The sequence below is a fragment of the Somniosus microcephalus genome, chromosome 27, assembly GCF_052327205.1.
Source record: "Somniosus microcephalus isolate GS21.2 chromosome 27, FLI_Smic_1.0, whole genome shotgun sequence".
Classification (NCBI taxonomy): domain Eukaryota; kingdom Metazoa; phylum Chordata; class Chondrichthyes; order Squaliformes; family Somniosidae; genus Somniosus; species Somniosus microcephalus.
The window spans coordinates 40,400,378-40,422,271 of record NC_141013.1 but is presented as its reverse complement, the minus strand read 5'-3'; the positions used below and the strand labels follow the sequence as shown (position 1 = coordinate 40,422,271).

At 46.3% G+C, this 21,894-nt stretch overlaps 1 protein-coding gene across 2 annotated transcripts in view; it reads right to left on the bottom strand.

Annotated features, from left to right (window-relative positions):
• Positions 1–6,509, bottom strand: part of tmc3 (transmembrane channel like 3) — a 146,532-nt gene extending 140,023 nt beyond the window's left edge. For both annotated transcript variants that reach the window (XM_085968870.1, XM_085968871.1), the window contains exons 1-2: positions 6,249–6,509; positions 5,555–5,701 (exon numbers count right to left, since the gene is read on the bottom strand). In XM_085968870.1, coding sequence (XP_085824996.1) covers positions 5,555–5,701; positions 6,249–6,364 — 263 coding nt within the window. In that variant the 5' untranslated portion in view covers positions 6,365–6,509. The remainder of the gene's footprint in view (positions 1–5,554; positions 5,702–6,248) is intronic.
• Between the last annotated feature and the right edge of the window lie 15,385 nt (positions 6,510–21,894).

Sequence of the window (21,894 nt, the reverse complement as noted above, 5' to 3'; positions counted from 1 at the left end):
AGGACCAGAAGTTTAAAATGATCGTACACGGTCCCGTCTACTACGAGTGTCACCACGCAGTAGCCGCCGATGTCCGCCGACTGGGACTCGGAGGCCATAGAAATCCGCTGTTGCGCAGGCAGGACTGGGAGAGAGCAACGCCGCACCGTGTCGGGGTGGATGAAGCTCTCCGTGCTCCCAGAGTCAAAAAGGCAGATTGTATCGTGACCATTTACCTTAATGTCCATTGTGGAACTGGCCAGTTGGTGCGGTCTCGCTTGGTCCAGTGTAACGGATGCCAGCGTAGGGGTCGGTGTGTCGCTGCGGGTATCAGATGAGGCGGTGTCGGGGGCCTGCTGCGTCCCGGCTGTCGTCCAAGATGGCGGCGTCCATGATCCCCATGTGGCTGGAGGCGTCCAAAATGGCTGCTGTACCGGTGATTCGCACATGGCCGGGGAGGTCCAAGATGGCGGCCCGCATGGCCCACACGCGGCGCTGCTGGGGTTCGGGGTGGCTTTGGCCCTGCAGACGCTAGTGTAGTGTCCCTTCTTCCCGCAGCCCGAGCAGATCGCGTTTTTCGCCGGGCAGCGCGCTCTGGGGTGTTTTGCCTGGCCACAGAAGTAGCATTTCTGGCCTTGGGGCACTGCTGTCTGGCCTTGGGACACTGCTGCGGTAGTTGGGCCGTTGTTGGGGTGTGGCTGGGGTGGCACGGCGCTATGAGGCGGTCCTACCGTGTCCCAGGCTGTCATTCCCCGCGGCGTCCACGGTGCAGAGGAGTAGGCATCCATGCCCTGGTAGGCTGCATCCAACGATAGTGCGAGTTCAGAGGCCTTGTTGAGGTCGAGGTTACTCTGCTCCAACAGTCGCTGTCGGGTGTAATTGGATCTGTGGCCCGCTACAAAAGCGTCCCGGATAAGTTCCTCTGTGTACACGGCGGCCTTTACATCCTTACAACCACAGGCCCGGCCAAGCACAGACAGTGCCTGAAGGTATTCCACGGTCGATTCCCCAGGTTGTTGTTTACGACTCCCCAGGAGGTGCCTGGCGTACACTTCGTTCACTGGGCGCGTGTACTGGTCCTTGAGGAGCTTGATAGCGTCTGCGTACGAGGTCGCGTCTTGGATGACCGAGTACACTCGGTGGTTCACTTTGGAGGTCAGGACATCCAGTTTGTCCTCGTCCGATTTGATTGCTTCGGAGGCGGTCAGGAATTTTTCGAAACACTTAAGCCAGTGAGTAAACTTGGTGGATGAGTCCGCCTCCCGATGATCTAAGTCCAGGCATGCTGGTGTGAGGATCTTCTCCATTATAAAAATGTTGTTAATAAAATTGATGCGCTATCAATTACTCATAAAAGACTGAGAGTTAGAAGAGTAACTAAAGGCTTTTATTAACAACAGAATGGAGGTCTGCCTCGCGTGGTCGACCGGTCCATGATACTAAGGGCTGGGGAGCAGTCACCTTTATACTAGGACCTGTGGGAGGAGTCAGCCGAGGCATGTCCAGGCATGTACACAGTGGAATACAAACAGGACAAACAGGAATACAAACAGTGGTTTACCACATTATGTTAATGTATTACAAGCCAAATGTATGTTGAATGTTTAAATGTCTTAATCTAAATGTATACTCTCGGGAGCCGCAAGCCTACATTTCGTTGTACTGCACTTGTGCACTAACAATGACAATAAAAGTTGATTATGATTATAGTGTGGCGACCAGAACTACACACAGTATTCCAGCTGTGGCCGAACTAGCAATTTGTACAGCTTCATTACAACCTCCCTGCTCTTGTATTCTATGCCTTGGCTAATGAAGGCAAGTATCCCATATGCCTTTTTAACCACCTTACCTACCTGTCCTGCTGCCTTCAGGGATCTATGTACATACACACCAAGGTCCCTCTGATCTTCTGTCCTTCCTAGGGTCCTACCATTCATTGTGTATTCCCTTGCCTTGTTAGTCCTCCCAAAATACATCACCTCACACTTTTCAGGGTTAAATTCCATTTGCCACTGTTCTGTCCATCTAACCAACCCGTCTATATCGTCCTGTAGCCTGAGGCTTCCCTTCTCGCTATTTACCACTCCACCAATTTTCATGTCATCTGCGAACTTACTGATCATACCTCCTACATTCATATCTAAATCATTAATGTACACTACAAACAGCAAAGGACTCAGCACCGATCCCTGCAGTACACCACTGGACACAGGCTTCCAGTCACAAAAACAACCTTCGACCATCACCCTCTGCCTCCTGCCACTAAGCCATCTTACATGTTCAGTCTGAAGGAAGTCTGGAGCGCGAAGCATTGGGGGTGAGATTGGTCTTTTCCAGTAGTGCGAAAGATAGTGAATTGGCAGCCTGTTTTACACCGTGCCCGATTTTCGTTTCCATTGCAGTCAAAGGGGTCCATTTCACGCTACAGCCATTGGCCATTATCACCCGTTAACTTGTGTATGAATGCTGCCTGGCCTGTTGACTGTTTCCAGCATTTCCTGTTTTGGTTTCAAATTTCCAGCATTGCAGTTTTTTAATCATTTTTTATTTAAGTAATCATGTCTGCATTGACTGATTAGTGACCAGCCTGCAGCTGAACACTTACACTGGCTGACAATTAGCATCAAACTGCTACATGCAGTGCAACAGCGGAATGAAAAATGTTATACAAGATCAAAGGACAGGAATAGACTAACTGGTCCATCGAACCTGCCCCACGCACCCACGATGACTGGAGCATCATGATTAGGCACCTACACCCAGACACTCCCATACCCACCCACCCACCTCTATACACACCCACCCTCCCCATACCTCCCCTCCCCCACCCTCCCCCATACCCCCACACACTCCCACACCCACCCTCCCCCATACCCGTACACCCCCATACCCCCACACCCACCCTCCCCATACCTCCCCTCCCCCACACCCACCCTCCCCCATACCCCCACATGCTCCCATACCCACCCTTCCCCATACCCGTACACCCCCATACCCCCACACCCACCCTCCCCATACCCCCACATGCTCCCATACCCACCCTCCCCCATACCCCCACACACTCCCATACCCACACACCCACCCACCCCCATACACACCCTCCCCTCCCCATACCTCCCCTCCCCCACACCCACCCTCCCCCATACCCCCACATGCTCCCATACCCGCACACCCCCATACCCACCCTCCCCCATACCCCCACACACTCCCATACCCACACACCCACCCACCCCCATACACACCCTCCCCTCCCCATACCTCCCCTCCCCCACACCCACCCTCCCCCATACCCCCACACGCTCCCATACCCACACACCCCCATACCCCCACACACCCCCATACCCCCACACACTCCCACACCCACCCTTCCCCACACACCCGCACACCCCCATACCCCCACACGCTCCCATACCCACGCACCCCCACACGCTCCCACACCCACCCTTCCCCACACCCGCACACCCCCATACCCCCACACCCATCCTCCCCCATACCCCCACACGCTCCCATACCCACCCTTCCCCACACCCCCACACGCTCCCACACCCACCCTTCCCCACACCCGCACACCCCCATACCCCCACACCCATCCTCCCCCATACCCCCACACGCTCCCATACCTCCACACCCATCCTCCCCCATACCCCCACATGCTCCCATACCCCCACACGCTCCCATACCCCCACACGCTCCCACACCCACCCTTCCCCACACCCGCACACCCCCATACCCCCACACCCATCCTCCCCCATACCCCCACATGCTCCCACACCCCCACACGCTCCCACACCCCCACACGCTCCCACACCCACCCTTCCCTACACCCGCACACCCCCATACCCCCACACCCATCCTCCCCCCACCACCACTCATGTAATCTCCTGGGAGTGGCAAAATATTAAAGGAATAATCATAGAATCATCGAAATTCACGGCACAGGAGGAGGCCATTCAGCCCATTGTATCTGTGCCGGCTGAAAAAGAGCTCTCCAGCCTAATCCCACTTCCCAGCTCTTGGTCCGTAGCCCCGCAGGTTACGGCACTTCAAGTGCACATCCAAGTACTTTTTAAATGTGATGAGGGTTTCTGCCTCTCCCACCCTTTCAGGCAGTGAGTTCCAGACCCCCCCCCACCCTCTGGGTGAAAAAGGTTATCTTCAACTCCCCTCGAATCCTTCCACCAATTACTTTAAACCTCTGCCCCCTGGTTATTGACCCCTCTGATCAGGGAAATAGATCTTTCCTATCCACTCTATATAAGCCACTCATATGTTTCCACACCTCAATTAAATCTCCTCCCAACCTCCTCTGTTCCAAAGAAAACAACCCCAGTCTACCGAAACATCGACTCTAATTTCTCTCCACGGATGTTGCCGGGCCTGCTGAGTTTTTCCAGCATTTTCTGTTGTTACTTCGGATTTCCAGCATCTGCAGTATTTTGCTATCGTCCCAGTCTATCCAATCTGTCCTCATAGCTAAAATTCCCCAGTCCTGGCATCATCCTGGTAAATCTCCTCTGTAGTGCAGTTACATCTTTCTGGTCATGGGATAATGCTGACATTACGAGTTTATTGCGTAACAGATTTTAGACACAGAGAATAAAACAAAAATGAAAAGTAAAATTGCCATAGGAAGGATACACGGGATTCGCGGGATTCCGCAGCTCGGTCCAGGTGAAGCTGAACTGATCCAGCGGCTGCAGTGTGGAGTCCGCTGAAACCAGTTAAACTCCCAAATGCATGTTTCAGGATATTACTTAACAACGCATGCCACAAGTAACGGGAGATTGCAATCCCAATAGGATGAGAGAATATTTATTCCCAGCCTGGCACCGTTGTTAAAGTTGCAATTATCATTTTGCAGGCTGATATTAAACCTTGGAACCTCGAATGGGTTTAACGCATTCTTGCTTGCCTGCTCGCCCTTATAATCTTCCCAGTTTGCGGTGATGCTGTGGTTAGTGCTGTCAGGGTCTCAGTCACTCTGAGTACCAGCATACCAGGTTGAGTCCGATTTAAATGTCTTAATCTAAATGTACACTCTCAGGAGCCGCAAGCCTACATTTCGTTGTACTGCACTTGTGCACTAACAATGACAATAAAAGTTGATTTGATTTTTTTTTTAGATGAAACATCGACCCCAGACGTAAACTCTGTTTCTCTCTCCACAGATGCTGCCTGGCCTGCTGAGTATTTCCAGCATTTTCTGGTTTTATTATAGGTGAAACTTGTCAAGGCTGCTAATCTGAAAGAACGGCAGAAAGCGCTGGGATTACACAGCAGGTCTGTCAGTGTCTGAATAAGGGAAGCTGCTTAAAGCAGACTGAGCTCTCACAGGCCCACCTGCCTCTCTTCAGATGCTTCTGGACTGGCAATGTGTGTTGGAAGCATCTTCGGGCCAGATGAAACTGACCAGAAATTAACAAGTAAAGGATGAAGTGTAACAGACTCTGGTGTCCACCAGCTGCTGGGACACACTGGGTCCACTGCACGTTTAGTTATTCCATTGGCAATGAAAGGACCTGTGCGAGAACTGTCCAGGAACCCTATCCGTTAATCATCAGTGCGGGCTTACCTGAGCACCTTCAGTTTTTGACCCATTGGCCACGGCCTGCCGCGAATGTTGGAGACAATTTCCTTCTGAATCTGAATATTCTGAAAGATTTCCTCCGGATCCTTGCAATCGGCCTTCTCGTCTTCCTGCTCATCCTCCTCCGAATTACTGTGATTGTATTGACAAACGCAAAAAGCACTCACTCCATAATTTAAGAAGATAGCATCAAAACTGACCCAAATAAGAGCCACACATTGAGCACAACTCCCAGGAAATGAATCATTTCTCATTTCAACTTTCAGCCCATCACGTTTTTTTTCAAACCCTTTCTGTAGTTTGTAAAATGCAAAAATATGTGAGAATCTTTCCCCAACAGAAAATTTTGTATATAATATATATTCACACACAGATGCTTAAGTAATTATTTATACATATATATTTTTAAGTAACTGAATATATTCACACACATATACTTAATAATTATTCACATATATATTTAAGCAAGCACATATATATTTGAGTATATATTACTTAATTAGAATGAGTTGTCGATTGAAACATTGTGTGTGTGTTTGGAATGAAATCACGTCCACAATAACTCAGAATTCCCAAAATACTGGGAATTGAAAGTAAAGATACTTGGATCTATTTAACCCACAAACTCCGCTTTTTCACAAGACTCCCCCAGAAAATACGCTCCGAGGTTCAGCCTCACCTGTTCTCATGTTCTTCGTAAGCCGCCGAGTAGATCCTGTGGTTGATGGAGTTTTTGCGAATACTCTTGAGCCGTTGCGATGCTTTTGAAGATTTGCTGATCGCCGCCGCATTCATTTATGTGCACTGCCCGGAGGGTCCGGTCCGGTCAGGTCCGGTCCAGAGAGAGAGAGAGATCCACTCCGCATCTGCTGGCGCCGGACACTCCCTGCTGTACTCGCCAGTCCCGTGGAGACTTTCACTGGCCGTTACTGTGCACAGAGATTTTCGACCCCAGCAAGCAGAGGGCAGCCAGAACCTCACCGACCGCCTCTTAAAGGGGAGGATCTCCACAGCCACAAACCCAGCACTTCCAATTCAACCCCAGTACAATCAAAACACACAGCGCTGATCCAATAAACAAACAATGCCTGGAAGAATTGTTTTGCCAGAAGAAGACAAACACACAACACACCGGGCTTTGGAATATGATTTGTTTTAACAACACTTGAACACAGCTGAGGTCAAAAGGTGATCAAATATAGTGCTTTATTGTCAGTTTACACTGGGTTGGAGCAGCGAGTATCTCAAATAGAGTAATGAAGTCTGATACAGGAGAATGGTTTAATGGGATATTACAGTCTGGATCCATAATTCAAAGTTAATTCAAATGATTTGATAATTCAATTTCTTTAGCACTACCTTCCCACTCTTGCTCTGTTTTTTTTGCGTTGCTTAATTCAAAATGATTCGATAATTCAAAATGTTTTAAGCACAGAAACACACTGGGTAATTTAAAGGCAAGAAGTTTCATTTCAATTCCCCAGCCACAATACAGAAGATAGTGCCGATCTACTCAAAGATACAAAAAAAACCTGCTAGAAGTTTATATTGTTATACAAGGACAGCGAGCTCAATCAGAAACCCTCATCTTCTGATTAGGCACTTTACAGTCTTCCGGGCTCAATATCGAGTTCAACAATTTCAGATCATAACCTCGGCCCCTGTTACATTTTTATATATATTTTTTATCCACACCTTTGTTTTGGCCCTTCCCCCTTTTCTCTCCCACATGGCAGCTGTCTCTCATTCTGCCAGCGCATTTCACACCTAATCTAGAGCCGTCTTTTGTCTCTCCACTAGTCCGATCACCATCTCGTCTGGTTTTGAATACCTCTCAATGTCTCTTCACTTCTCTTTTGTTCTTTCATCCCCATTTCCCCGCCCCCAAACTGGCCTTTTAATCTGTTTCATTTCCTGTGTTTATTCAGTCCTGACGAAGGGTTTCGACCTGAAACGCTGACTCTGTTTCTCTCTCCACGGATGTTGCCTGGCCTGCTGAGTTTTTCCAGCATTTTCTGTTGTTATTTCGGATTTCCAGCATCCGCAGTATTTTGCTATCGTCAATCAGAAACCCCCCGCAGTCAGTCCGCATAGTGGTGTCAAAACAAAGGGACAACTTTGGGAATAGTTCTGACTTTGGGATTAGTTCTGAGTGGTCTTTCTCATTAGTTCTACAATTACTTGAATATAACCATCGGCTCACATACCATTCAGACAGACACCGATGAAATAGATTAACCTCCCCTTTAATCTTCCAGTACAGCACCTGGCAAACATAATCCACAAACATATTTCCCTTTCATGATCAGCCCATCGTAAACTTTGACAAGTGCGACACACATTAAGTATTCCTTTCCTCGCAATTTTTACCAGCATTTATTTGTGTACGTTGTTATTTTTTGATGTGGACACTTGGTGCCCGGGGTGAGTTTAGAGTGCGTGCAATTTTCAGACAATTTGTGCTAACATTTTTAGAACCCGCACCCGAAATTAAATCTTTGGCATGGCGTGCTAAGCGAGAATGCCATTGCAGAGAATGATTACCAGCTAAATACGGAATTCTAGTCCACGCTGGATGGGGTAGTGCACTCCGGGCTTAGGTACGATTACAAATAGGTGACTGTGAAGCAGTGATTGGTACAGATGCCGGGTACCGTGACTTCACCTGCATACTGATGCAGCAAGGTGTGGAATGGTGTTTAGACGTAAGATTCTGACCCTGTAGGATTTTTTTAAAATCCCAGCCTATACATTAATGTTGGAGATTTCAGCAGAAAACACTTGATGGAACCATGTGACATTCTCCTGTTATTTTTTAATTGTTAAGCCATTGATAATAAATGGGTATATTCCGTGTTAAATGAGTGGGTTTAGGAATGTTACACGAATGCAGTAAGTATTTGCCCACATAGATCACCCACAGTCATTTCTAGGCTTCGATATCTGATCCACAATGGCGCGCCACTTTGAAAAAAAATGCAGCCAGTCGGAGCTGAGCTGGGCTCAGAATGCACTGGTGTTCAGACTGGATGCAAAGTTGAATGAAAGTCAGCATAAAATAGAGTTAACTATTATTATCTAGACTTGACTATTCCAACACACTCCCGACTGGCCTCCCACATTCCACCCTACATGAACTTGAGGTCATCCAAAACTCAGCTGCCCGTGTCCTAACTCGCACCAAGTCCCGTTCACCCATCACCCCTGTGCTCGCTGACCTACATTGGCTCCCGGTTAAGCAGCGCCTCGATTTCAAAATTCTCATCCTTGTTTTCAAATCCCTCCATGGCCTCGCCCCTCCCTATCTCTGTAATCTCCTTCAGCCCCACAACCCCCCTGAGATATCTGCACTCCTCTAATTCTGCCCTCTTGAGCATCCCTGATTATAATCGCTCAACCATTGGTGGCCGTGCCTTCTGTTGCCTGGGCCCCAAGCTCTGGAATTCCCTGCCTAAACCTGTCCGCCTCGCTACCTACCTCTCTCTCCTCCTTAAAGATACTCCTTAAAACCTACCTCTTTGACCAAGCTTTTGGTCACCTGCCCTAATTTATCCTTATGTGGACCGGTGTCAAAAAATTTTTTGTCTTAAAATACTCCTGTGCAGCGCCTTGGGACGTTTTACTACATTAAAGGTGCAATATAAATACAAGTTGTTGTTGTTGTTGTTAACAATGTAAATATACACCCATACTGGAGAGGCCATCGACCTGAAACGTTAACTGTTTCTCTCTCCACAGATGCTGCCTGACCTGCTGAGTGTTTCCAGCATTTTCTGTTTTCATTTCAGATTTCCAGCATCTGCAGTGTTTTGCTTTTGTAGAAATACTTGATATCTGAAATCAAAGCAGAAAATGATGGAAATACAGATCAATTGGAAAGGGAAAAGACGCCAACATTTTGGGTAATTACTGTTTGTGTCAAGATTAGGACTGCCCCCGAGGTACCTGAAATATTAACAATTCCTCTTTCAGTTTCTGACTAACCTGCTGTGTGTTTCCAGCATTTTCTGATTTTATTTAAGATACCCAGTAAAATACAACCAATTTCCTTCGCCATCTGATACAACAGGAAAGATTGTTTAAAATGGTCTGGTCAATTGCCATGTGAAAATAAAAGCCTCTCACAGCACGCTGATGCTGCCAAAAAGCCTTTCTCCAAATTACTTTTTTACTACAATCATATTTATTGACTTTTGACTGAAATTATTCATGTAGATCCACATGGTATTCTCTGTGCCGCTTAACATAATTGCTTGAAACTGTTGCTTATTTAAACACATATACACAAGAGTCCCACTCATACTTGTATTCAACATTGATGTAAGAGTTGACCGTGAGATTTTACTCACGGTAAAGGCAGTAAAAAATAAAGTTGGGAATGATGCCTTTGCAGAGATTGCAGTAGGTAATATAGCTGGGGTGGAGCACAAACTACCGCTTGTTAAAATTTAATAGGTAGGCGACTTCAAACTGTGCTTTATTGAGTAGAATTCTCTGTAGTTTAGAAGAATGAGAGGTGATCTCATTGAAACGTAAAAACAATTCTTAGAGGGTTTGACAGGGTAGATGCAGGGAGGCTGTTTTCCCCTGGCTGGAGTGTCTAGAACCAGGGGTCATAGTCTCAGAATAAGGGGTCGGCCATTTCGGACTGAGATGAGGAGAAATTTCTTCACTCAGAGGGTGGTGAATCTTTGGAATTCTCTACCCCAGAGGGCTGTGGATGTTCAGTCATTGAGTATATTCAAGACAGAAATCGATAGATTTTTTTGGCACTAAGGGAATCAAGGGATATGGGGATAGGGCAGGAAAGTGGAGTTGAGATAGAAGATTTTATTGAATGGCGGAGCAGGTTCGAGGGGCCGAATGGCCTACTCTTGCTCCCATTTCTTATGTTCTTATGTTCTCTGGCTAAGCGATACAAAGCGTGAATGACATCAACGTAATGTAATAAAACTGGCTCATTATACGCACAACCCACACCAATAGAGTCCTACCTTGCTTTGACAGTTTGGGGTTGATGGCAGATTCTGATTGTGGGACAACATTCACTCAGGTCTTTCCATCATCTGCTAGAGGCCCGTAACTGCCATAGCAAGGCAATAAGGTGAGTTATAACAACAACAACAACCTGCATTTATATAGTGCCTTTAACGTAGTAAAACCTCCCAAGACATTTCACTGGAGTGTTATCAGACAAAAAAAAGTGGGAGGGGTCACTAACTGCATCTGCAACACATTGGGCCAGATTTTCCGATCGGGAAAAATCTACGAACTTACCTGCTGGCTCTGTAGGTCCCGAGACTTCCGATCCTGGGCCCTTCCTGGTCCGCGCAGGCAGAGGCCCAGGTACCCCAGGGGCGCAGGCGGTTGACACGTGGGCCGTGGGGAATCACTCAAAGAAGGGAATCCCCTGTACACTTTTGACAGGTCTCTCCGCACAGATCTGTCAAAAGTATGAATGGGGATCACATTTAAAAAGTTAAACGTTAAATAATTTTTTTTAAATCACGTATTTAAAATTAGTTAAAATTACATTAAATTAAATATTTTAAACAAATTAAATTTTTGGAAAAAAATAATTAAATTTTTTTTACGGGGCGAAAAATAAACGTACCCTTTTTTAAAAGTATTTTTAAATTCTAAATGAGTGAAAAAATTTTTTTTTTACATTTTTTAAAACTCTCATGCTGGTAAAAGCAGATCTTATGCAGGCTTTTACCAGGCGTAAGATTTGTAAAGGTTTTCAGTGGGCGGAGGTTGTGCAGAAAGCAGAACTCTCCCCCCTGCGGAGGCACTTCTCCCGGGCAGGCGGAGAATCTGTCAAGAAGATTCTTCACAGATCGGAAGTGCCGGTTTTCAGCGCATGCGCTTCGCATACCTGAAACCGGCACTTGAGAGGCCCCTACGGGTGTGTACACAGCCCGTACACACCCGTGGGGGGTGGAAAATCCAGCCCATTGTTGGAAGTTTCTTCCGACCAGCTGAGTACCCTGGAGACTGTTACAGAATGGGAGATCGGTGCAGCATCAAGACACCAGGGAGAGCTTCCAAGGACATTGGTGGCTTCCAGAATGGCACCTATCATGGCAGAATGCCAGACTGGTGCAAAGCGGTAATGCAGAGGAGACTCCGGGCCTACCTGTCCCCCGCCTGTGTCACTCCAGAACCTCTGGCACCAGTGGCTGAAGGAGAGATGGCCAGCAGTGGTAATCAACTCAATGGAACTCCAGTAACGATGACAGACCTTACCAGGCATGTAGTATGAAAAATAGAAACCAAAATGGCAGAAAGAGGGCAGTCATTGAGTCTTCAGGGTTTGATTCTATCACTGTCACATTTTCTAACATGGTCAGAATCGCTCAATTCAATGACTCCCTTATATGGAGTCTGTGCTGTGGCAGAGGAGGTACATTGGATTGTGGGTCTCATTGTGCCTCATGGAGGAAATGGATAAAAGGGAACTGGATCTATACTTGAAGAAATATTTACAGGGATATAGGAAAGAGGAGAGGAGTGGGATCAACTGGAATGCTTTTGCAAAGAGCCGGCACAGGCACAATGGGCCGAATGGTCTCTTTCTGTGCTGTATAATTCTATGATTCTGTGAATCGAGCTGGGCTGATGCTTGAGATGCAATCATTTAAAGTTCAATGTTAGCAGTAAGTTAGTTAATTAGTTAATCAGAGGAACATAAGAAGATATAGAGTGGGAGAAAGCTTGCTTTGGCCAGTCAAGCCCATCTGAATTATTCCTTTACCAGAACTGTCTACTGTCCACTCTGCACTGGTTCCAACCCTCAACAACGTACACCTAAGAACCACTGCCTCTCCACCCCGCTGTGTATCTCAGAGAATTGCCCCCACACTGTCCAACAGGAGAAAGTACAGAACTGTATTCACTATTTGAAGCTTTTAAATACAGATCACCCGGATTATTTAATTTGTTATGGATCATTAAAAAAAATTACCGCACCACATACATGGCTGATTTCTTAAGCAGTGACTTTTCAGTCTGCGCGTTGTATTGGCAGAGTGTCCGGGCAGAGGCTGCATCGTCAGAATTATACATCATAATTATGGAACTGTGTGGATAATTAAATCAAGAAAGTAATTATCAATTCATAGGAGGAGGTTTAATTACTTTATTACAGAACTCTTGGATGAAATGAAGTGCAATTAATCATTTCAGCAGCAACATAAAACTAGATTTTGCAGACGTTTTCATTTGACAACAACAACAGCCATGGTAAATCACTTGGGGTTTCAGTGCCATAAAATGCACATGTTAATATCAGTGAGGTTTTCCCCACCTACCCAATCCAAAGGATCTGCGACTCCCCACTCTAGGGTCACTTTCCTCACTCCAGGTTCTCTCTCCCCACTCCCAGGATCTGCGACTCCCCATTCTAGACTCAATCCTCAATTTAGGACCTCTTCCTGCTCTCTCTTTCCCACTTCAGGCTGTCTCCCTATTCTGTTCCTCCTTATAAAACCTTGCCCAAGTGAGCATTATTTGTATGGGATCCTCAACAGTAAGGCCCAGAAATTAGTTGGTGCCGTGCCTGTTTTAATGGCGTGAAATGGGCACCTCAGCATCCAATATGGCGGGTGGAGTGCGCTCGCCCATTCTGTGGCAGAACTACGCTGCCTGCCATATTAGTAAAGGCCCCCGCATAGGCATCCAGGCCCTGCACCTGAAAGAAGCATTGGGCCCTGTTCATCTGCAAATAGGAGGCTTAATACCTGTACCAGACCTGCTTTTCAAACTCCTTTAGCGACTGACTGCAGTGTGCACTGTGTGCACTGTGGTCAGTGTTCTCAAGTGTTTGGCAGCCCAACCAGCCGATTATAAAGGGATTTTGCTGCCCCAGAAAGCTGTGCAAGCTACATCATTAAATAAATTTAAAACAGAAATAGACAGTTTCCTAGAAGTAAAGGGAATTAGGGGTTATGGGGAGCGGGCAGCAAATTGGACATGAGTCTAGGTTCGGATCGGTCATGGCCCTGTGGGTGGCGGAGCGGGCCCAGGGGCCGTGTAGCCTGGTCCTGCTCCTACTTCTTGTGTTCTAATTCTGTGTTAGATTTCAGGAGATGGTTCTATTCACAGGGATTAGTGGCGACCTCGGGAACAGGCTGCCAGCTAGGAGTCCGTCAAGAGTAAATTGGGCCTGTTCCTGGCTGGGGTGGAGATCACCTTTTACAGAAGGTAAGTACTGCAGGAAATACAGGGACAGAGTGATCTCCTGGACGAGTTTCGATCGCCTAGATGGGTCGGAGAGGAATTTCCCAGATTTTTTCTCCCAAATTGGCCATTGGGTTTTTATCTGGTTTTTCGCCTCTCCCGGGAGATCACATGGGTTCAGGTGGGATGGAGAGTGGAAGTAGATTTGAGGTTAGGATCAGATCAGCCACGAGGGGCCGATTGGCCTACTCCTGCTCCTATTTCTTATGTTCTTATGCCGGAGGCTGCCTGCAGAAAAGAACATTTTCGGTTTGTTAACGTACCTTATTGTGGGCACGCCTGTTCCTCCCGGCTCCACATTAAATTGGCGGGTCGCTGCAGGTCTCCGCTCTCTCCCCCCCTCCTCCCGATTGTCATCCCATCTCCCAGAAATTCCTTAGCCCGAGCTGCCCGATCTTCGTGCTCCCCAGGACAGGCGATCTGCCTTGGGGGCCGGGCCGTGACTGGAGCCCACAGCACGCAGACTGGAAATAAATGAGACCAATTTTACGTGGTCCTCCCGCTGGCCTCGTTAGCATGCGCTGCACCGGGATCGCTTCCCAATTCGGGTGCAATCTCATTTCTAGGCTTAAATGTCAATGGGCTATTCCACAACAGAAGGCATCACAGTCCAGCCTGATCCCTGTCTAGGCAATCACACTTCCAGTAGGGGGCATTAGATACCAAACTGCACTGGGAGCCCTGGCTGATTTTCCTTTGGTCTAACCTACGGGTGCTGAGGTCAATTGTGGTATCACAGCTTGTGATCAGTCAACTCTGCACTGTCCAAGGGTTGAACCTGCGACCTTCCCGCTCTGTGTTAGCTCAGCAATTCACTGAGTAAACACGATGAGCTGCTGCACAGTTTGGGGGCAATTTTAACCTCAATCACTGGGCAGGAAACTGAGGGGATCAGGTGGAACACTGGTTTTACATCCCGCCTGATTATACTCTCCATTGAAGTCAATCGAGAAATATTGGGCGGGGTGTAAAGCCCACATTGCACCCGATCCCGTGGGATTCCCCACTCAGCGAGTTAGGTTGAAATTAACCCCCTATTAGTAACCAGACTGTAAATCAATCTGCTGCTTACAGCTTTTGATGCTTTGATCTAAGAACGAGACATTCCCCTTTTTACTAATTCTGCTGACAAGAGCTGACAATTCTCCCATATGGTGGGCTCTTGAATTCAACCATTTGCAAAATGGCAAATGGACTCTGGTTGATTTATCAGTGAGAGGAAGGGGAGTGAATTAAGAGCAAAAAGAGCATTTGTGGGGTGAAATTGTTCTTTGTGATCATTACAGTATGAATGCTTAACACTATGAATAACTATGAGGAAAGATTGGATAGGCTGGGGTTGTTTTCTTTGGAACAGAGGAGGCTGAGGGGAGACTTAATTGAGGTGTATAAAATTATGAGGGGCCTAAATAAAGTGGCTAGGAAGGCCCGATTTCCCTCAGCAGAGAGGTCAGTAACCAGGGGGCATAGATTTAAAACACTGGGGAAAGAGAGAGCTGTTCTTTGGGACGGACTACACCTGAACCATGCTGGGACCAGAGTTCTAGCGAATCGAATAACTAGGGAGGTAGATAGGGCTTTAAACTAAATAAGGGGGGCAGGGAGGGTCCCAGTGGAGAGAAATCTAGAGTGCTAAAGAGAAAAGACAAGGAGGCGGTGCAGGAAAGTGATTGGGGTAAGGATAACCAGATTGTGTCAGGAAGGGACAGAACGTACAAACAAAGGAGTGCACTAACACATAGGGTCCGGGTAAGAAAAAATGGTAAGACAAATAGGGCCATTGTACAAAAAAATGTTAAGATGTCTAAAAATGTTAAAAAGACAATTCTAAAGGCACTGTATCTGAATGCACGAAGCATTCGTAATAAGGTAGGCGAATTAACAGCGCAAATAGATGTAAATGGATACGACATAATTGTGATTACGAAGGCATGGCTGCAGGGTGACCAAGGCCGGGAGCTGAATATCCAAGGATATTCGATATTTAGGAAGGACAGGTGAAAAGGAAAAGGAGGTGGGGTGGCGTTGTTAGTAAAGGATGAAATCAGAGCAATAGTGAGAAAGGATATTGGCTCAGAAAATCAAGATGTAGAATCAGTCTGAGTGAAGCTAAGAAGCACCAAGGGGCAGAAAACATTGGTGGGAGTTGTCTGTAGGCCTCCAAACAGTAGTGGTAATGTAGGGGATGGCATCAAACAGGAAGTTAGAGATGCATGAAATAAGGGTACTACAGTAATCATGGGTGACTTTAATCTACATATAGATTGGCCAAACCAAATTAACAATAATACTGTAGAGAATGAATTCCTGGAGTGTGTACGAGATGTTTTTTTAGACCAGCACATTGAGGAGCCAACTAGGGAACCGGCTGTCCTAGATTGGGTATTGTGCAATGAGAAGGGGTTAATTAATAATCTTGTTGTGCGGGGTCCTTTAGGGAAGAGTGACCATAACATGATAGAATTCTTCATTAAGATGGAAAGTGAAGAAGTCCAATCCGAAACAAGGGTCCTAAATCCAAACAAAGGAAACTACAAAGGTATGAGGAGTGAGTTGGCTATGATAGATTGGGGAGCTTCATTAAAAGGCATGACGGTGGATAGGCAATGGCTAACATTTAAGAAACGGATGCATGAATTGCAACAGTTATACATTCCTTTCTGGTGCAAAAACACAAAAGGAAAAGCGGCCCAACCATGGCTAACAAAAGAAATTACGGATAGTATTAGATCCAAAGAGGAGTCATATAAAGTTGCCAGAAAAAGCAGCAAGCCTGAGGATTGGGAGCAGTTTAGAGTTCAGCAAAAAGGACCAAGGGATTGATTAAGAGGGGAAAATAGAGTATGAGAGTAAACTTGCAAGGAACATAAAAGCGGATTGTAAAAACTTTTACAAGTAGGTAAAAAGAAAAAAGATTAGTGAAGACAAATGTAGGTCCCTTACAGTCAGAAACGGGAGAATTTATAATGGGGAACAAGGAAATGGTAGGGCAATTAAACAAATACTTTGGTTCTGTCTTCACCGAAGAGGACACAAATAACTTCCCAGAAATGCTAGGGAACCAAGGGTCTAGTGAGAAGGAGGAATTAAAGGAAATTAGTATTAGTAAAAAAATAGTGCTGGAGAAATTAATGGGACTGAAAACCGATAAATCCCCAGGGCCTGATAATCTGCATCCCAGAGTACTAAAAGAGGTAGCCATGGAAATAGTGGATGCATTGGTTGTCATCTTCCAAAATTGTATAGATTATGGAACAGTTCCTGCAGATTGGAGAGTAGCAAATGTAACCCCACTATTTAAAAAAGGAGGGAGAGAGTCATAGAGTCATAGAGTCATAGAGTTATACAGCACAGAAAGAGGCCCTTCGGCCCATCGTGTCTGCGCCGTCCATCAATCCCTGTCCAGTCTAATCCCATTTTCCAGCATTTGGTCCATAGCCTTGTATGCAATGGCATTTCAAGTGCTCATCCAAATGCTTCTTGAATGTTGTGAGGGTTCCTGCCTCTACCACCCTTTCAGGCAGTGAGTTCCAGATTCCAACCACCCTCTGGGTGAAAAAGTTCCTCCTCAAATCCCCTCTAAATCTCCTGCCCCTTACCCTGAATCTGTGCCCCCTTGTTATTGACCCCCCTACTAAGGGGAAAAGTTCCTCTTTATCTACCCTATCTATGCCCCTCATCATTTTGTACACCTCAATCAGGTCCCCCCTCAGCCTTCTTTGCTCCAAGGAAAACAACCCCAGCCTGTTTAGTCTTTCTTCATAGCTGAGGCGCTCCATCCCAGGTAACATCCTGGTGAATCTTCTCTGCACCCTCTCCAAAGCAATCACATCCTTCCTATAGTGAGGCGACCAGAACTGCACACAGTACTCCAGCTGTGGTCTCACCAGCATTTTGTACAGCTCCATCATAACCTCCCTGCTCTTATATTCTATGCCTCGGCTAATGAAGGCAAGTATCCCATATGCCTTTTTAACCACCTTATCTACCTGTTCCGCTGCCTTCAGGGATCTATGTACATGTACACCAAGGTCCCTCTGACCCTCTGTACTTCCTAGGGTCCTACCACTCATTGTGTATTCCCTTGCCTTATTTGTCCGTCCAAAATGCATCACCTCGCACTTTTCAGGGTTAAATTCCATTTGCCACTTTTCCGCCCATCTGACCAACCCATTTATATCGTCCTGTAGCCTGAGGCTTTCCTCCTCGCAATTTACCACACCACCAATTTTCGTGTCATCCGCGAACTTACTGATAATACCTTTTACATTCTCATCCAAATCATTTATGTAGATCACAAACAGCAAGGGACCCAGCACCGATCCCTGAGGTACCCCACTGGACACAGGCTTCCAGTCACAAAAGCAACCTTCGACCATCACCCTCTGCCTCCTGCCACTCAGCCAGTTTAGGATCCAACGCGCCAAGGCACCCTGGATCCCATGTGCTCTTACCTTCTTGACCAGTCTCCTATGCGGGACTTTGTCAAAAGCTTTGCTGAAGTCCATGTAAACTACATCCACAGCATTTCCCTCATCCACACACCTAGTCACCCCCTCGAAAAATTCAATCAGATTTGTCAGACATGATTTACCCTTGACAAAGCCATGCTGACTATCCCCGATTAATCCTTGCCTCTCCAAGTGGAGACTAATTTTGTCCCTCAGAATTTTTCCAATAATTTCCCTACCACAGATGTTAGGCTCACTGGCCTGTAATTCCTTGGTTTATCCCTGCTACCCTTCTTGTATAATGGTACTACGTTAGCTGTTCTCCAGTCCTCTGGTACATCCCCTGTGGCCAGAGAGGTTCTGAAAATTTGTGTCAGAGCCCCTGCAATCTCCTCCTTTGCCTCATACAACAGCCTGGGATACATCTCGTCCGGGCCTGGGGATTTATCCACTTTTTGGCCTGCTAAAACCGCTAGTACCTCCTCCCTCTCGATGCTAATATGTTCAAGTATGTCACAGTCCCCTTGCCCGATTTCTATGTCTACATCGTCTTTCTCCATAGTGAACACAGATGCAAAAAATTCATTTAAAACCCTGCCTACATCATCTGGCTCTACACACAGATTGCCACTTTGGTCCCTAATGGGCCCTACCCTTTCCCTGGTTATCCTCTTGCCCTTAATATACTTATAAAACATCTTAGGATTTTCCTTTATTTTGCTCGCCAGTGTTATTTCATGGCCCCTCCTCGCCCTCCTAATTTCTTTTTTAAGTACGCCCCTGAACTTTTTATACTCCTCTAGGGCTTCCTCCGTCTTTAGTCTTTTGTAACTGCCAAAAGCCCCCCTTTTTTTCCTAATGCATTTTTGTATATCCCTTGTCATCCAAGGTTCCCTTTGCTTGTTGGTCCCACCCTTGACCTTTACAGGAACATGTTGGCGTTGTACTCTCTCTATTTCCCTTCTGAAAGTCCCCCACTGTTTTGATGTGGATTTTCCAATAAGCAGCTGCTCCCAGTCCACTTTGGTCAGATCCTGCCTTATCATATTAAAATCGGCCTTCCCCCAATTTAGAACCCTTATTTCCGGGCCGTCTTTGTCTTTTTCCATGACCACCTTAAATCTCACGGAATTATGGTCATTGTCGCCAAAATGCTCTCCTACTGACACTTCCACCACTTGCCCGGCTACATTCCCTAGAATTAGGTCCAGTACCGCCCCCTCTCTTGTAGGACTTTCTACATGTTGGCTCAACAAGCTCTCCTGGATGCACTTTAAGAATTCTGCACCCTCTAAGCCTTTCACACTCTGACTATCCCACTTAATATTGGGGAAGTTGAAATCCCCCACTATTATTACCCTATTATTTTCGCACTTCTCTGAGATTTGCCTACATATCTGTTCCTCTATCTCCCCCTGACTGTTTGGGGGCCTATAGTACACTCCCAGCAAAGTGCTTGCCCCCTTTTTGTTTTTAAGTTCTACCCATATGGCCTCATTAGAGGAACCCGCTAATATACAGGGAACTACAGACCGGTTAGCCTAACATCAGTAGTAGGGAAAATGCTCGAGTCTATTATAAAGGATGTGATAACAGGACACTTAGAAAATATCAACAGGATTAGACAAAGTCAACATGGATTTATGAAAGGGAAATCGTGTTTGACAAACCTACTGGAGTTTTTTGAGGATGTAACTGGTAGACTAGATAAGGGAGAACCAAAGGATTTGGTGTATTTCGATTTTCAGAAGGCCTTTGATAAAGTCCCACATAAGAGGTTAGTGTGCAAAATTAAAGCACATGGGATTGGGGGTAATATACTGGCATGAATTGAAAATTGGTTAACAGACAGGAAACGGAGAGTAAATAAATAGGTCTTTTTCAGGGTGGCAGGCAGTGACTAGTGGGGTACCGCAGGGATCAGTGCTTGGGCCCCAGCTATTCACAATATGTATCAATGATTTGGATGAGGGAACCAAATGTAATATTTCCAAGTTTGCTGACGACACAAAACTAGGTGGGATTGTGAGTTGTGAGGAGGATGCAAAGAGGCTTCAAGGCGATTTAAACAAGTTGAGCGAGTGGACAGATGCAGTATAACGTGGATAAGTGAAGTTATCCACTTCGGTAGGAAAAACAGAAAGGCAGAGTATTATTTAATTGGTGATAGATTGGGAAATGTTGATGTACAGAGGGACCTGGGTGTCCTTGTACACCAGTCACTGAAAGCAAACATGCAGGTGCAGCAAGCAGTTAGGAAGGCAAATGGTATGTTGGCCTTCATTGCAAGAGGATTTGAGTACAGGAGCAAGGATGTCTTACTACAGTTATACAGGGCCTTGGTGAGGCCACACCTGGAGTACTGTGTGCAGTTTTGATCTCCTTGCCTAAGAAAGGATATACTTGCCACAGAGGGAGTGCAGCGAAGGTAAACCAGACTGATTCCTGGGATGGCAGGACTGTTGTATGAGGACAGATTGGGTCGACTAGGCCTGTATTCACTAGAGTTTAGAAGAATGAGAGGGGATCTCATTGAAACGCATAAAATTCTGACAGGGCTAGACAGACTGGATGCAGGGAAGATGTTTACCCTGGCAGGGGGGTCTAGAACGAGGGGTTCACAGTCTCAGGATACGGGGTAGGACATTTAGGACTGAGATGAGGAGAAATTTCTTCACTCAGAGGGTGGTGAACCTGTGGAATTCTCTACCACAGAAGGCTGTGGAGGCCAAGTCACTGAATGTATTTAAGAAGGAGATAGATAGATTTCTAGACACAAAAGGCATCAAGGGGTATGGGGAGAGAGCAGGAATGTGGTGTTGAGATGAAGGATCAGCCATGATCATACTGAATGGCGGAGCAGGCTCGAAGGGCCGAATGGCCGACTCCTGCTCCTATTTTTCTATGTTTCTATTTTTCTATGTATGGTTGAAGGATTAGAGGGGAGTTGAGGAGAACTTTTTTCACCCAGAGGGTGGTGGGGGTCTGGAACTCACTGTCTGAAAGGGTGGTAGAGGCAGAAACCCTCATCACATTTAAAAAGTACTTGGATATGCACTTGAAGTGCTGTAATCTGCAAGGCTATGGACCAAGAGCTGGAAAGTGGGATTAGACTGGAGAGCTCTTTCTCGGCCGACACAGACACGATGGGCCGAATGGCCTCCTCCTGTGCTGTAAATTTCTATGATTCCATGATTCATGGGCACCGCCTGTTTTAGAGTTAACTCCGCCATCCAAATAGTGAGCTAATTCATTTCATACCAACGTGTTAAGAATTTGAGTGCTAATATCGCACAGCATGATTCCATCCTATCGGTGCTGTAATGACCTGGGAGTAGGGTTTTCTCACCCTCTTCACTGGCGAAGGTCAAAGGTAAATTAAAACAGGGAGAGAAAAATCAAAATGAAGGAAACAAAAATAAATGTTCTACTTACCTTGATCTGAAGCTAGTTACTTGGTTCTGCAGGTTCAGTGATAGTGTTTTGTAAGCTACAATATCACATCCTGCACTTTACTGCACTCGTTAAGTGGCACGGACTCTTCATTTCATTTGCATCCATTGAACATTAGATACATTCATCGCAGACAGGATAACGGTGCTGTTGCTCCAACATTGTGCTCACCGTATTTGT